At 38.9% G+C, this 15,899-nt stretch overlaps 1 protein-coding gene across 1 annotated transcript; it reads right to left on the bottom strand.

The window, feature by feature from the left end:
- Positions 1-1,452: 1,452 nt before the first annotated feature.
- Stt3A (catalytic subunit 3A of the oligosaccharyltransferase complex) lies at positions 1,453-15,769 on the bottom strand. Its single transcript, XM_022066518.2, has 15 exons — positions 15,631-15,769; positions 15,173-15,312; positions 14,422-14,589; positions 12,920-13,080; positions 12,625-12,715; positions 12,041-12,147; positions 11,048-11,239; positions 9,793-9,946; positions 8,824-9,062; positions 7,385-7,549; positions 6,951-7,139; positions 6,251-6,470; positions 5,517-5,705; positions 3,592-3,707; positions 1,453-2,861 (listed from the first exon to the last, which is right to left on the bottom strand). The coding sequence occupies exons 2-15, from the start codon at positions 15,270-15,272 to the stop codon at positions 2,832-2,834; spliced, it is 2,121 nt and encodes a 706-aa protein (XP_021922210.1). The 5' UTR covers positions 15,273-15,312; positions 15,631-15,769; the 3' UTR covers positions 1,453-2,831.
- Positions 15,770-15,899: the final 130 nt, after the last annotated feature.

Genomic DNA, 15,899 nt, shown 5'->3' with positions numbered 1-15,899 from the left:
GATGTATGTCTGTACGCGCAAAGAATTTGTTTGGAATGTAAATACTACTCACTTATATTTTCATATGGCCACATGGAACACTGCAAAAGCGCTCATTCGTTGCCAAGGTTTTTCTTTAAATAAAGTACAGGTAAACCTCGATTTGCGCCGATTCAGAATAACGCCGCTTTTGAAACCAGCAAGTCAAAAAGTGAGAAAAATATATTTTACTATTATTTATAACGTTTTACAATGTTTCTCGTACTGATTCTTATACTAAATCGTAATTCTTACATCGCTGATTTTGAATAAAAATTATAAATACAGTCACCTCTGCACTCACTGCTAAGAAGTTGCGAGATAATCTCCTAAAAATCCGCCAACATCGCGCAATAGTCACGTGAGCACTGGTCACTCTTCACGGTGAGTCATTTGCGTTCAGCCTGATAAAGGAGTAAGGAAAAATGCGCTCAGTTCGCTTCTTGTTGACACATTGAATGTGCTGTTTGTGTTGTTCGACCACTATTCTGCAGTAGCAACTGTTTTATATTTATAAATTATAGAAGAGCCACCATGTCTGGTAAGAGAAGTGAATGTGTTGCTAAAAAGTTGAGCAGGTCTATTGCGTTAGAAGATAAGATGGACGTAATTCGTAGAATAGAAGGTGGTGATACCCGCCGTAATGTGTGCAGAAGTATGAAGTTGCCTCCTACCATAATGAAAAATTCATATAAAATAAAACAGTCAATGCAACAGGCTACGAGAGTGAGTGCAACGCAAGTGAGTTATAGCAGAAGTAAACTTTTAGAAAGAATAGAGAAATTGCTGTCGCTATGGGTGGATGACATGAATCGAAAAAAAAACATTCCCTTGACTGAAACTGCTATCACGGATAAGGCGAAGTCAGTTTTTGAGGAACTTAAGTCGTCAATGTTTGGGTGCCGGGAAAGCACGTCATTGACTTCCCATTGATTTACATTATAAAAAGAGTTTCAATTTACGCCGGTTCGTCCAGGAACGCATCCCCGGCGTAAATCGAGGTTTACCTGTATACTGAAAAATATAGCTTTCGGATAATTTCATCACCAATTCCCATTTCCAGATTTTTCAGTTAACTTTGTTTCACTGCAAACACAATTTTCTAATATTTTTCAGTCATTTTACGTGTGATCCGGCAGCAGAGGCGAGATTTTTAAGAAGTACAGAATAATGCAAGACATGGAATATGGAAGAGAAAAAATATGGAGACTCAAGTTAAACTTGGAAGACTAATCTAACAAATAATAAAATAAGATGATATGGATGTGTTCTAGACTGGAGAAAGGGGAAATTCCAAAGGTTCTGAAAATGACCAAGAGCAAGACCGAGATCAAGGTGGAATGGCAGGTTAAGATGTCACACAGAGGGACAAAAGTCAATGCAAATAAACAGGAGACACAAATGGAAAGGCTCGCAGAAGTAGACAAGAGAAGGTGCAAATACGTACTTTTTTATATGACAATCAAACCTTGTGACATACTCACAGTTTCATACACACCAATAATAAACAAAACAGTTGATTCCTTTATATGAAAACTAGCAAAAAATGAACAAAAACATAAGCAGTCCCCTTTCCCATACAAATGACAATATGTTTGATATAATATGATATACCCTTGCACAACTAGCAAAAGTCCAATATCTTTTATATGTGAACTAAGAAGACTTTCCAGAACCTGGCAAACTCCAAACGCATCAAGACTCGGCCCCAAAGAAACGTTCCTTACACAAAAGGATTTTACAGCGTGCAAAAGTAATCTGAAGCACGAATATAAACAAAATGTAAATGGACTAATTATAAATGCGCAAGGAAACAACAAAATGCCTGCATGCAATTAGGTACATTCTAATGTCATGTGAAATACGTCTTCCTATAATTACACTCATTTTCTCTTTAAAACACACTTTTATGAACTGCAATTGTTTTTCATCATACTGCACAAGTGTCATGAATTAATGTCATTATTTCAATTACTGTACACACAGTATAAAAAACACTCATTTGGACAAAGTTTTGATTTTTTTCATAACACAATTTCACCTTGTTCCATTATATTAATTATGGCGCTTGCACATTAACCTTAACTGGCTCAAAAATTTACCCACAAAGAAATGACGTAGCTATTTATCAGAACGGCACTAAGCATCTTTTATGACACAACACGCCGAAGCTGCATCTTGAAGCAGCTTAGAATAGAGGAAAACCATATTTAAGACGGCTTTACATCGGAAATTATTCCACACTTGTACGCGATATAAACATATTCTGAATAACCTGAGAGTGGATACATGTTCAGTGGTAACAAGTGATGTAGCGTTGCAGTGAACTTGAAGGAGGTTATGCGCCTTTCTCTTTAAAGGAAAAATAGTTTTACGACACTACAGAATACCTCGGTGCCTCTTATAGATTGTCAAAATGATACGAGAATGAATTCGGGGCTCCGTGAATGACAGTCTTGCCTTACCCAACACTCACCAAGCCCCACCAAACACAATATTTTGTAAAATTACAATCTTTTTTCTTAAAAAAAAATGCATTAAAATTCACTTGTATGCTATGCTATTTAATATTTTAATATTGGCACATGCATACTATATTACAATACTTAACAGCCATGTCCGACAACTCTTGCGCACTTCTTCATTTTCGTCAACCGCGCTTCTGTGGCGATGTTACCAGTCATTCTGAATGTCACCGAAAAACACATCCTGCAAACTTGAGAACAGCAAAATGCACAGTACGTACCTGCAATGTATTAAGCCCACCTGAATATCGAGTTCATCAACTGTGTCGCTGCTGGCAGAAACTTCAATCACACCCCTCTGTTTCGCAAATCTTTTACCTAGAACAGAGTAACACGTACAGCGTAGTGCGAAAGGCAAGTTTTAACAATTCTACGGCAAAATACACTTGAACTTAAAAAACAATTTTACGGTTATCAGACAATCAAAAATGTGATGGGTAGTTCAGCTTAAAGAACCACCAAGAGATGCAAGCCGACTGCCTGGAAGAGAAGGGAGTGGCAGAGTAAGACAGAAGAAAATAGTCGAGAGGTAGAACAGCAAGGGACTCCGGACTGAATGTAGATAAGCGACAGCTGTGTATCTGCATCCCTTTAAAGCAGGGGTCGTCAACCTTTTTATACCTACCGCCCACTTTTGTATCTTTGTTGATGGTAAAATTTCCTCCCCACCATGAAAGAGGTACAGCTCGAAGACCGAGTGATGGCCGGTGGTAAGCCCCGCCCTCGTTATGCGCACTAAACTCGTGCCTTTGGCTTCGGAGCTCATTCGTTGCTCCCTCGTCCACGAGTATACCTCAAGAAGTGTCTGCTGAATTATTATCTATATTCAAAGTTTAGAGATGGAATTCAAAAGTAAATTGCAAAAGCATATTTTAAAAAGTCAAACTCGCGAAGTTGTTAGCAACGTATTCAATATATGGGGGAAGAACAAAATTTGTAACGGACAAAAACCCCCACCGCCCACCGCTTGAATCGCCCACTAGTGGGCGGTAGGGACCAGGTTGACGACCCCTGCTTTAAAGAATGCTGGGAGCAGTCGAGATTTTACCTTGTATATGCGAACCAGCCAATGTTCTGAGGTGAAAGCCTCTTCTAAGACGTCTAGTTCAAAATCCTTATTGCCGATCTCAGCATTCCGAACTCGGTCAAAACCTGGAGGTTTTCCTACAACATTCAGAACAATCGATCGCTTACAGAAGACGTGAGAGACTTAACTACAACATGGTGGATATTTCTTTCTTAGTGATATCAATACGATTAACTTCTTTTTGGGGAAGTTTAACTTTGAAAGATCTGATTTCTTGAAATAAAATTTGAGGTTTCACTGGTCTTATGGGTCAAGATGCTGTGTGGATTTGCAGACAGAGACAAATGTTCTGAGGGAAAATGATGCCTCCATCTCCAGGGCTCAGCACAATTTTTACAACTTGTTTAGAATGAATTACTCTCTCTCAGAGATGACACTTATTCTGCTGTAAGTGGTACAACAGTAACACTGGTAGACACTTACTGACACAACTTTCTCCCTTCAGAAATTACTCCAATAACTACAGAAGTCAAAACATATTCAACAATCTATACCAAATTTAAGAAATTCCCGCATTTCACACAAATGAACATCCTGAAACCATTCTGAAAATGTCTCTCTGGCACTGATACTGACAATTAACATACATACGTATTCATGTGTAATCATCAGGTCCTGAGGTCAAAATCAGACTCTGACCACCCATCAAGGATAAATTTGGGATTCTATTGCTTCAGTACCAACTTCATAAACATCCACACGTGTAGCAAGAAGCTTTTAGTTATGGCGAACAGGCACGCATTTTCTGATTCTGGATGCTGAAAATAAGTCAGCTGGTCGCTGGGCAGCACACACGTTAATAACGTAACTTCTTTGACAGACGAATGCAATATTTCATCCCCAGGAGACTGAACCAGCATTAACTGAATTTATGCAAAAGCAGGTGTGACAAGGTTGTATCACCACGTAAACCAAGTTCCAGGGTCGACTTAGCCACAATAAAGGCTGGGAATGCAGTTTGCTTTAGTACCCTTGAACTATCGTCATTTTTTGGCTATTCAAATCACTGTCAGTATGTGATTTCACAATAAATGAATGGAAGGTGTTCTTAAGATAATTTACACCTGGGAGCACTCTTTTGTCTTTCAAGTGCAAGGGCTCTTGTTTGCAAGCCTTTCTCGTTCAAAGCAGCTGTGGTATCCCCTCTCCCCACCACTGTGGCAACTGGGACAAACTTCCTCACCCTACTACCAATAAAGAAATGGGAATGAAACCGGCATCGTTCAACAAAATCTTCTGTAGACCCTCCCTAAACCAAACCCGATTCTAAAGCGGAAAGAGGTCGAAAGCCTAGTTCAGACATGTCTGTTTTTGACTGAGAGTCATGCGCAGATAACATACACATGGATAATTGGGAGTTTACCGTACTCTAAGTGGCTAGCTTAAGTTTTCTCATAAGGCAACACCCACTTTTCTTTAAATTTCATAATTTTAATTTTTTTGATTTCACGCTCTTCGTAATTTTATGTTTATTTTGATGCGGTCCATTCAAAAGTGTAAGACAGTGGTTTCGCTGTATTTATTTACATACTTTTACTCGGTGAATCAGACGCTGGCTTCCCACAATAAAGCTTTCGGTTCAATCAACTCAAAAGTCCGTAGGTTATGAGAAAGATTATGTCCTGCTCATCATCATTCTACCAATGCTCCACTTTTATACATCACCACCTCTGAGGTGTGCAGAAAAGCTCACCAGCCAGAATATTAAGTACATCTCAGAGCTCAGTTGGGGCTTCACCTCTGACCAGTCCAACGGCACATAACTGTAAATTACTCTTAACATATTATCCTTCAGAATTCTCAAATTTGTATCAACACAATCGACGAACTTAATGGCCTGCGGGGTCATTACAAAATATGCGTCACAACACAGGAGTGCAACCCACCTCCTTCGGTATAGACCTGCCCAAAACGATAATAGCACATCTTATACATAAGGCAATTGAGGAGTGCTGGCGAACCCTCCTTGTCCACTCGGAACTCCGCGGAGGAAGAATAATAATCATACTCCTTGATATGGCTTCCTCGTTCTGTGCTGCCACCGATGCGAACCATCCACAGGAACTTATTGATATCTGAAAACAATGGCATTTATTAACCTAACCTAACCAACATAACAGGAACAGTTGTCGTGTATACGGACCCATAGCGTCACAGGCCTAGGTTCCACATTAATGTTGACCAACGATCATAAAATCTTACAAATTACAAAAAGATGTTTCCAAGGCAGAAAAAAGTTTTACTTTGTGGGCAACGAACAGTCACTCGCTAAAATTTGACTGTCATGAATTAGACAATCTACCGATTGACCTTGGAGCTGATCAATGATTCTCCTTGCACATACACAAAACACTACAAAATAATATAAAATAGCACCTGATACCAGAAGTATCAGGATCAAGTGCCACGTGTTGAGAAATATTTAAAAAAAAAAATTTCCCAATGCCAGAAATTTAATCTCAAGCCACTTTAGATTAAATATTTACCCGAACACAAAGCGCCCAAGTTCCAACAAACTCTACCAAATAAATATGCTACGAAAGAATTTAAATTCAACCTCACATTCGTGCAAAATATTGAAAACTGAGTTAGTTTAATGTACAGCCGCAAGTTTCCGTACCGTCAGAGGAGTAACCAGTAAGTCCGCCAAAGATAACAAGAACGTAATCAACATCCAATTCCCTCATGATTTCATATGCACGATCCTCAGTCGATGCCATGGCCTGGCCAACCCTCGATATGTGCGTGTTGTTCCAGGTGTTGTTGTCTACGAGGATCGTTCGATTCGCCATCGCCGTTATCTGGTAACCATAATCCCACCAAGACATAACCTTAGAATCCTGAAACATAAGACATGCATGTAATGAGACAATGCGATAAAACCACACAATTAACGCTACAGGAATTAATGTAGAAAAAAATAGGCTGATAATTATCTACAAATACGTGGTGATCTGTACCAAAGGCTGACGGCCTCAGCCTAAAATTTCACCACAGATGAAACTAATGCACCAATGGATAAGGCTATTTTATAGATCAATGTGAAGCTTATGAAAATAAAAACATCCTTATGGTCAGTTACAATTCATGCATGTAACAGCAAAAGCAAAATCATTAAGTTTTAATTTCGCAATTACTCGCACTGTTTATCTAAATCACTTATAGAGCTTGCCCTCAGTGAATTTAATGTGCAATGCCACAATAATAAATGCACGGCCGTAAATGTGCACCACACCATCCTCTTTGGATGGATATTCAGCGCATAAAACGAGAGATAGCCGAGTTAAATTCTTTAGAGGTTTTCATTTTGGATCCTATACCTCTGGAGTATTCATCCGCAGCCAGTAATATGCCTCTCTGAAGTCATCAAAGATGATGCGAGAACCATCTTGCGATCGTGCCGACAGCACGATGCTAGGGCTGCTGTAAGCTTCTGACGTAACCCACGTACAATGAAACGTATAGGACAGCAGCATGAAACACATCACTCCAACAAACATTGTTGCAATCTAAAACAAACATTTCCAAACTGGCAAATTAAAACTCAATCTGAAGATACAGAAATAAAAGCACATCCTTCATCTCACGCCTTCCCGAATGGTCTCTTATTACACCTACGTTTAACATGATGATATTTATAGCACAGGCTTTCTGAAGTTTGGGTGTTCAAGCCATAAATATAATTAGTATAATATAAATGCACAATTATCTGTCCATAGTCATCTGGCATCATGAAATGATCCCATTTACTAACCTCACTCTTCATAATAAAATTACTCTCAAACTTCCTGGTTTTCTTGTCCACATTCTTCGTCGAATCGACCTGCTTCATGTACGTCACCAACATGGCCGACACAGCTATGCCAGACAGGATGCACATGACAGGAGCGAGTACGAGCATAAGACGCACCATCACACCCTGTAACAGTGATGCGAGAAACGTGCGCTCTACATTTTCAGGTCTTAAACCACAACCTCAGTTCATTAAACTTCTAACTGCTAACAGCGCAGTCCTTCAGAACCTAATCCAGAATTTCCTGTTTCTTTGGAACCCAAAGGGTCGTTACTATTCTCACGAGATACCACCGTGATTTTTGTATTAAAAGGCGGTTCAGATTTTTGGAGGAAGTTTATGCAAATTCCTTCAAGGTTATATATCCTATACACACTGAAGGTTCTCTACATCATTCTTGTTTGCGATGTTCTTCGGGCATTTTTCTGTACTATAAACACATAATCATACTAAATGAGATTACGGCAATACGAAATGTAAGGAGGTAGAACCTAATTCTGCCAGTAGATCGATCTTACAAGAAAAAATTACAAAACGTAATTATGAAGTGTCAAATTATGGCAGGAGCGACTGTATGTGAATTACAAATACGGCGGAATTTAGTACATGGTTTTAATACTTTAAAATGGCCGCTAACGTATACGATACACGTTGTAAAAGCTCAGGAATGCAATATACAAATAACGAACAAAAAAGTATAATGAAAGTCTTGGAACGGAACTTGTCCGTAAACCGAGAGTCGCCCGTAATTAGTTTCCTGATGAAGGGTTCAAGAACTTCAACAAGTTATTCGCATATATTCATATCAGACTTGTCACAGAAATAAACATGAACACGCGTGCAAATACGTCACATACCAGAAGTCCAAAGCAAAATAAAGTTACATCTTATTACATGAATCTGACATCTTCTCAGCTGCAAAGACCTCAAATCACACAAAGGCACATTATAACAACAGATAATACGCCTTTGAAGAAGACGATAACAAATGACGGTGACATTCCTTATTAAATCAGGAGAAGAATAAGTTAAAGAAATTATTCTGCAGTCCAGAAACTGTTAATGCCCCATTTACTTTAAAAACAGTAAATTATAATGAAATCACTTTCCATCTCGTCTTCAAGTTGTTGCGAAATGGCCATTTTTGCTGAGAGCAGAACACAAACTAATAATATTTTAAAACACAGGGCTAAGAAATAAGCGAGGCAAATGAGGAGAAAAATGGTGGACATGATGAACTTTGTGGTTTCTACAATCTGTCCTTTTCCATTAGCGGAATGATAGCGACATCATCACGATGATTTGGGTATAAACAAGAAATATATAGAGAATGTCTGTGAGAGTAGACTTTGGACAACAGCCCCTTAGCGAACATATTTTGTCGTAAATTACATACTCACAGCAAAGTAGATGCTGGTGACACCGTACAGTATGAGGAATATGTTTGCGTCGGACAGCTTGGAGAAACAGAAGTACAGTCCGGCTGGAAACAAGAACACTAGAATCTGGAGGTCAAAGTAGAAAGACGACCAAGATGTGGGCTGATGCTCGGAAACAGACGCGATGATCGGAATGTGGTTCTTGGCATAGCTCGGATCCAAGAGGGAGTAGAAACGACCAGTCCATGGGGAGATCTTCCCTGTAGGAACAATCATATCTTCTTATACCCTTTCCTTCATATGAATGAAAGTCCACCATCATACATTTATGCACCAGGCACGAGAAACACATCCAATCATAGAATTCAGTGCCAACAACATAATCAATATAATGACGTCAGCTATTACGCCCTATGCAGTGCTACAAGTGAGCTTATAATAAGAACTTCACTACTGTGCTCGGCAAAATCATTGGCAGTGGGCAGACAAAATCTGCACAGATGAACTGACATTGTATAGCGAGCAGGCAGGGCATAAAGATCACAATATTCTGCTTTTCAAAGAACGCCTAAAAAAAGAGCAGTTATTTGTCAGGAGGACTAAGGAAAGAACAAAATCCTGTTTCAATATATGTTCTCGACACTGGGATTTCAACTAAGGGCCTACATACAAAGACAGAGCGGTCTGCACTCAACCGAAACATTAGAATTGAATTTTTGCAAGACCTGTGTGACAGTTTTCATAAAATTGATACAACAGTAACTTATGAATTTGGAAAGTTTTTAAATTTGATTGGTACTTGAGGGAAAACTAAGCTTACAAATAATATTTTATTTTTTACATTCATCTTAAAATACAGGCGTCGATTATATACAGAAGTGACTTCTAATTTGCATAAATGTGGTAATTCTGGAATACAGTGTCACCAAAATATGAATACAGTTTAAACTATCTCTGAAAAAGACTCCATTAACCAAACGCACGACATACCTGTCAGGGTAAGGGCCCCTCCTACAATTGCTGAAATACTTGCTGTGGCAATCAACACAGCGCTGAACAGAACTTCAAAATCCTTCTTGGACATGTGACTACGAAGATAATCCACGAAACTGTGCAGCTGACAGAGTCCAAACACACCAAGTGCCTGGCAACAATCACCAAATCATACAAGAAAACAAGAAGATGTCGTGTACCTATCGTTTCAAATAATTATTTTAACAATTATTATTAGGCACTCATGAGACAGTACGCAATAAGACCAATTCTCTCTTCGCTCTAGGCATTTCCACGTCGCTACGAAAATCTGTCTTCACGTCAGAATTCCATCTTCACTACCTCTAGCCCGATCTTTTATCCAAAGTGTTCAATAATCTCCAAACACGCCTCGCTGAAGTTTAACTTTGCGGAGCAGCCAGATCCAAGTTCCAAAATAAATAGTAAATTTTCAAAATGGTTTGTTTTCTGAAAGATAAACTATATATGACGAATACGTTGACCTATGACCAGACTTGGCCACAGTATAAAGGTTAGCGTAACAGCAATCAAACATTCTCAGACGATCGTAAGTACAAGATGAATTTCCATTGTTTTGCAGACAGACCTCGTTAAAGATCAACAGATTCGTCACAGATATTACTATTAACTAAATTACCGAAGTTTCAAAAAACAAGTGAAACTGCAGATGCAGAGAGTGTGCCACGTTCCGCTACAGGCCATTTTAGGAAAATGTCTCAGAAACATAAGCGATTCAACTTATACTGACACAGCCGATCACACGAGAAGACATCGCTGCACTAAATCTCGTTAGTGCAAGGCGTTCAGTACATTCAACTTAAGCTTAATCTGCCTGCAGAACAGACAAATGAACAGAGCTGAACCATGATGATGACGGAGATGGTTCCCGAAACACTGGTCTCTCTGCGTAACAATCTGATATGGCCGATCGCCTGAGAGAATTTTATCGTGATTGGAGCCAAATGAACTTACGCTTACAGAGTCAAAAAACAGAATATCCAGATACAATTCACTGTGATCTGCACATTTCAAATTGACGTCCACGAAATAGCCAGATCTTCTTCACCTGTACATCAGCACCAGATTTATTATGTATACGATAACCCATAAGTATTCTTCCAAAAAGGAAAATTTATCGGAGACAAGAAACTGGAGAGGTGGTTAGGAAAACTCAATAAGAATTATAATGTTGTGGGAAGCCTTCACTGCGTCCACGTTCTACGACACTTACCAGCATATGCTCAGAGCTCTGGACAGGCTGGAATCCTACAAAACTGATCTGCATCGACAAAATAGTACCCACACAGTAAAGTGTACTGTAAGCTACATAGATGCGATGTGAGAATCGTCCCGTGGCCATGAGAGTCAGCACGTGGAGCGGAATCAAGTTTATCAGGAACACATATCCTCCCCATGACGAAACCTACAAGAACATCAGATCAAAATGTTATAGATTATCCGTGAACAAACAAACTAGTTGACCACTGGACTAAGTGGGGCTCCAAGTCATACGCGAATTCAATGGCTGAATGGGACAACACTGTCCACTGCGATGCTGATGGCCTGACTTTGTATATACTGGGGGGGGGGGGGGGGGGGGGGGGGGGAACTTTTACTGGAAAAGAAACCAGTCCTGTGAGGCTGATTATGTCATAACAAAATTCTGTAACACCAATGACAGTTTTATCTATTCTTTCCAGAAAAGTGTTCTTCGTTGAAATCAAACAAAATACAACACTACTCTGGCATTCTCACAACGTTTAATAATATATGAGTGGCAGAACGCCTCATTACACTGAGAGAATCTTTGATGGGGGAAAAAATGCTCCCTTCCACAAGCAATAGACCCATGAGCACTTGCACAAAATGTTTACACTCTGAAAGTTAGGTTATGTTCATTTTCCTTCATCAAAGATCCTCCGTCTAGATCCAAATGGAAACAGCAAACTAGTATTTCATATGAAGTCTTAAATTATAGTTCTAGTCCTTATACATTCAATCGAATTACCATTAAATGTTTTGTAGCTAAACAGCAGCGAATAAGAAAGGGGAGAGCGTTCTTTTAGTGGCACACAAAGATAGTTAAGTAAAAACAAATCCCAATAAAAGGATTTTTTACTTTCACTGACATAGCTCGACAATCAATTCTGAGATGTCAGCTCACCATTACAAATGTTCAAATGGAGCTGAAACAGACAAGAGCGAATGAACAGGGAATACCCACCATATAAAAGTACGCAAGAGCAGCCAGAGTCGACCAGAAGATAGTGCCCGTCTTCACAGCCTTGATCCACATGTAGTACGTTAGCAGCATGCAGAATATAGCAATTCCTGCAACAAGCATTTCTTCTAGAGCACTCAGCCTTAACTGAACACGCTTACGAGAATTTTAGCAATTAAAATCGCAACATCTACATTCACCACAGCGTTCACAAAAGCCTGCCTTTGGTCCCTATCCTGCACCAGATGGATCCAATCCATACCTTCGCACTCGATGCTTTCTTTCCATCTATGCCTAGATCTTCCCCGACGGCCTTTTCCGACAAACGCTCGTATGCGGTTTTCATATCTTCCTTACATACTACGGCCAATGCCCAGTTTATCTTCCTCGAGTTAATTGCCGTAAAAACAGCTGGTGAAGTGTACAGAGCATTTACCCCTAATCTCCCGTCATTTTAACCTCTTAGGTCCAAATATTCTCCTCAGTACCCTCGTTTCAAACGTCCTCCATCTGCGCTTGCATGTAGGTAAATTAAACATTTTATAAAAATCATAAAATAAATCTTGAATATACAGTTTGACGCACACCTTCATTGTCATAGGAACCCGCAACTGACCGAGATATGTAACCAGGTACAATTGCGATCATTGACGCAGCAACCAGACCTGATGCAGAGTCCTGAAACAGGACCAACAGACGTTAATAAACATTTTATAGCATATACACACCAAAATCAAATTTAATCTAAAGTGTTTTTTTTATATTCATTTGTAAGTTCACTCACATACGTGGACAGATGGAATTTTAATAGGCACCTGCAAATGAACATACAATAAAATCACAAACACATTTAAAATTAGTGTAGCGAGTCTTTCTCCTTACCCGCAATTCTTTCGTGAGAAGGTACGTAACGATGGTGGTGAGACTTGAGAATAGAGGAGCCAGGAACACACACACATCTCTGATGTCTATTGTCACATTCACAAGCCAAGCTAAGTGGTACAGCACGGCTGACGTCACCATAAGTCCAGGGTAAATTGTACCTAACGTCATAGAGTGGCGACGTAAACTTACGTAGAAAATACAGTATTTACACAAGCACGGAGCTGTTAATTAAACATAGTAATGCAGGGCACAAGTATGATGTAAATTTCTCCAAACATAAATACACTAAACCATTAAAAATACTAAAGAGTTAACCTCACGTACTCTGATTTTAATGAAATCTGGGTAATGTACTGTAATTCTCGCTAAATTAAAAATATGACCCTGAATTTTTCAGTAAACAGCAAAATTTAATTTGCGGGGAAAAAATGTTGGAAGATAATAACTGTCTGACATACAAAGAAAATTTGAAAGCGAAACTCTAAAAACATTTCAAGGAATTAAATAATTTATTAGTCGGTTACAAAACACAAACATGAAAAAGGTAAAAAAAGGGCATGAATATGAAATGTTCTCTTCATAATTAAAATGGGGTCCTCTGTGAAGCAACTCTTCACAACAGAGGTAATATTTTGGTCAGAATTGTCCATTGTCCGGCATCCAAAGTATATTTAACATTCATATTTACCGTGTTGGCACTACTACTGTCTTAAGATAACTGACTGTCAATATAATCACAGACAATCATAATTTTATTTATTCTTCACGATTTAAAAATCAGGGGTTGAGCCAGGGAACCTTATTACTACGCTACAAAATTACCCACTAGTAAAAACCATAAAACTGGCAACAACACCTGCGTAATGATAGCCGATCACCTGAAGAGAAACAATGGGCATTTCAAGAGCTCGATACCAGCCAAGGCAAGACCAAGAGTGGCATAAGTCACGGGATTGAAGAAGGATGGTTGGCAGGGACATAGAAGGGTGGATGAATGGGGCAATAACAAAAATATGAGGCCAATGCTTGGCGGAAGGCTCGCAGGCATCTGTTGTTGGCTCCCTCCCCGTCCAAGACGGCAACAGATGACTTGGAAGCCTCAAGGGGCAACCATCAAGGAAGACCCCCACAAGGATCATGGACAGAGGAGCGATCAAGAGAAGGGTTCGTCGTAACTTTGGTACAGCCTGGTTACACTCCTTCAGGGCACGAGGCTTCAACGACATGCTCTGGTAAAGTCATCTACCACGTTCATATTGGTGAACTGAAGCTCATCACTTCCGTTATGATCTGGTCCATGTATCTGGATTTTATGACCAGATAATAGACGTTTTTTAATCAGACGTCATACACGAAAACAGAGAGCGCATATCTTTGTGTACAACTTTACCATTCACTGTTCTGTCAGTGACTCGCAAGCTACTATTCAAACAGGTGCAGAGATAACTATGAACGTACAAACATACAAACATTAGCAAACGGAAATAAAAAATCCTTACCTCCAATAATTCTTCCAAGAGGATACCATGCTCTGTCATCAAACCAGTTATGAAAATTATAAAATCCTTCCTCTGCCAAGAACTTGGTTGTGCGATAATTAAAGTATGGATCAAACTCATGAATCACACTTTCAAACCTCAGAACAGAGAACAAGCGTGTTGCAAATGCTGAAATAATAAAATGAAAATTACACACAAAAGCATAATTATGTTAAAAATTTACATTTAAGATACATTTACATTACATTACATTTAAGACGTGAGGCCAGCAGTCAAGCTAGTCGGCTTTGGCTCTCTGGAGCTGTTTCGCCACGGATTTAATTAATTAATGGAATGGCCAATTTCAAGGTTATTTGTGTGTCTGCACGTCACTATTCATTGTAGTTTTGTGCACTGTGGACTGGAAGAAATCTGCAGATGCTTTGACTCTGCATAAATTGATTCCAAAGTTTCAGAAATGTATAACAGGCCTAAATAGAATCATGTCAAATTAAACACTTGGATATGATATTACTGAACTGGTTTACAACATTTTATAGGTTTCTGTTTTGAAAAAAAAAATCTTGCACTTCTTTTTAAAGTATTCCACATTTGATGACAAACACTAAAAGAACTTCAAACATCCAAATATAGTACCAGCTATCTGCATATAGAAATTAAACATATTTGAGAACTGACCATTGAAATCTGCAGTGAACTAATGTAAAATAACCATAACAATCAATGCATATTTTGTAGCAAATATACTTACAAAGAATGGCAGCAAGTGACAGTATACTTAGTTTCAGGAGTGTCTCTTGCTTTTCCGGGGACATCCGAAACTTATGGGACTTTATCAATGTTCCCACCATATTTTCTGTGCTGCTAGAAGGTATATATTAAATACATTAACTGCAACAAATAAGATACCATTATCAAGATAAATTGGAAAAATTTCAGTCTTCCACTTCTCAAGAATTAAAGTATACGGTAAAAATAATTTTTGGTAACATATTTCCTTTTCAATTCCAAGAGAGACACTTCATCAAAGATAAATTTGAATGGCCCAGTACCAAGAAGTGTCCTTCAATTCCATCTAACTTAATGCCACATATGAATCAATATTAACATTCTACTATGGTAAACAATTCCTGACTAGTAAGGCTGTTGTTATAGTTGCATCTTGATTTATCTGTACATCTGCTACACACACAAAATAATTAAACTTACATCTCACAACCGGCCTCGACAAACACACCGAAAACCAGCGTGGCAGAGTACAACGTTGCTCACTTGATCACAGAAAAATAATTACTTTCCGCTTTCAACAAGTTTCGTCTGTGATAGTCCCCTCGACTATCGAACTTTGTTGGTTGAACAGCAGTTGTCCTTCATACCGACTGGTTTAATGGTTACGTCACAAACGTCATTGTTGTACATATAAACGATATTCAGGTGGCAGCACAATACATAACTATAATTTTTGCATCTGCGTAAGA

The sequence above is a fragment of the Zootermopsis nevadensis genome, unplaced genomic scaffold, assembly GCF_977971745.1.
Source record: "Zootermopsis nevadensis isolate Lab colony 2312 unplaced genomic scaffold, Znev_1.0 Znev_ptg000005l, whole genome shotgun sequence".
Lineage (NCBI taxonomy): Eukaryota > Metazoa > Arthropoda > Insecta > Blattodea > Termopsidae > Zootermopsis > Zootermopsis nevadensis.
The sequence above is the reverse complement of the archived record's forward strand: the minus strand, read 5'-3'. Positions and strand labels throughout refer to the sequence as shown.

What these genes read in the sequence shown, in the direction of transcription:
- Stt3A (XM_022066518.2), bottom strand. Translation starts at nt 15,272, where the DNA reads ATGGTGGGAACATTGATAAAGTCCCATAAGTTTCGGATGTCCCCGGAA. An exon ending in CTCTTGCGTACTTTTATATG is followed by an intron (nt 11,240 to 12,040) that starts GTGGGTATTCCC and finishes ATGTTCTTGTAG; the next exon opens with GTTTCGTCATGGGGAGGATA. An exon ending in GGCTGGTTCGCATATACAAG is followed by an intron (nt 2,862 to 3,591) that starts GTAAAATCTCGA and finishes ACTCTGTTCTAG; the next exon opens with GTAAAAGATTTGCGAAACAG.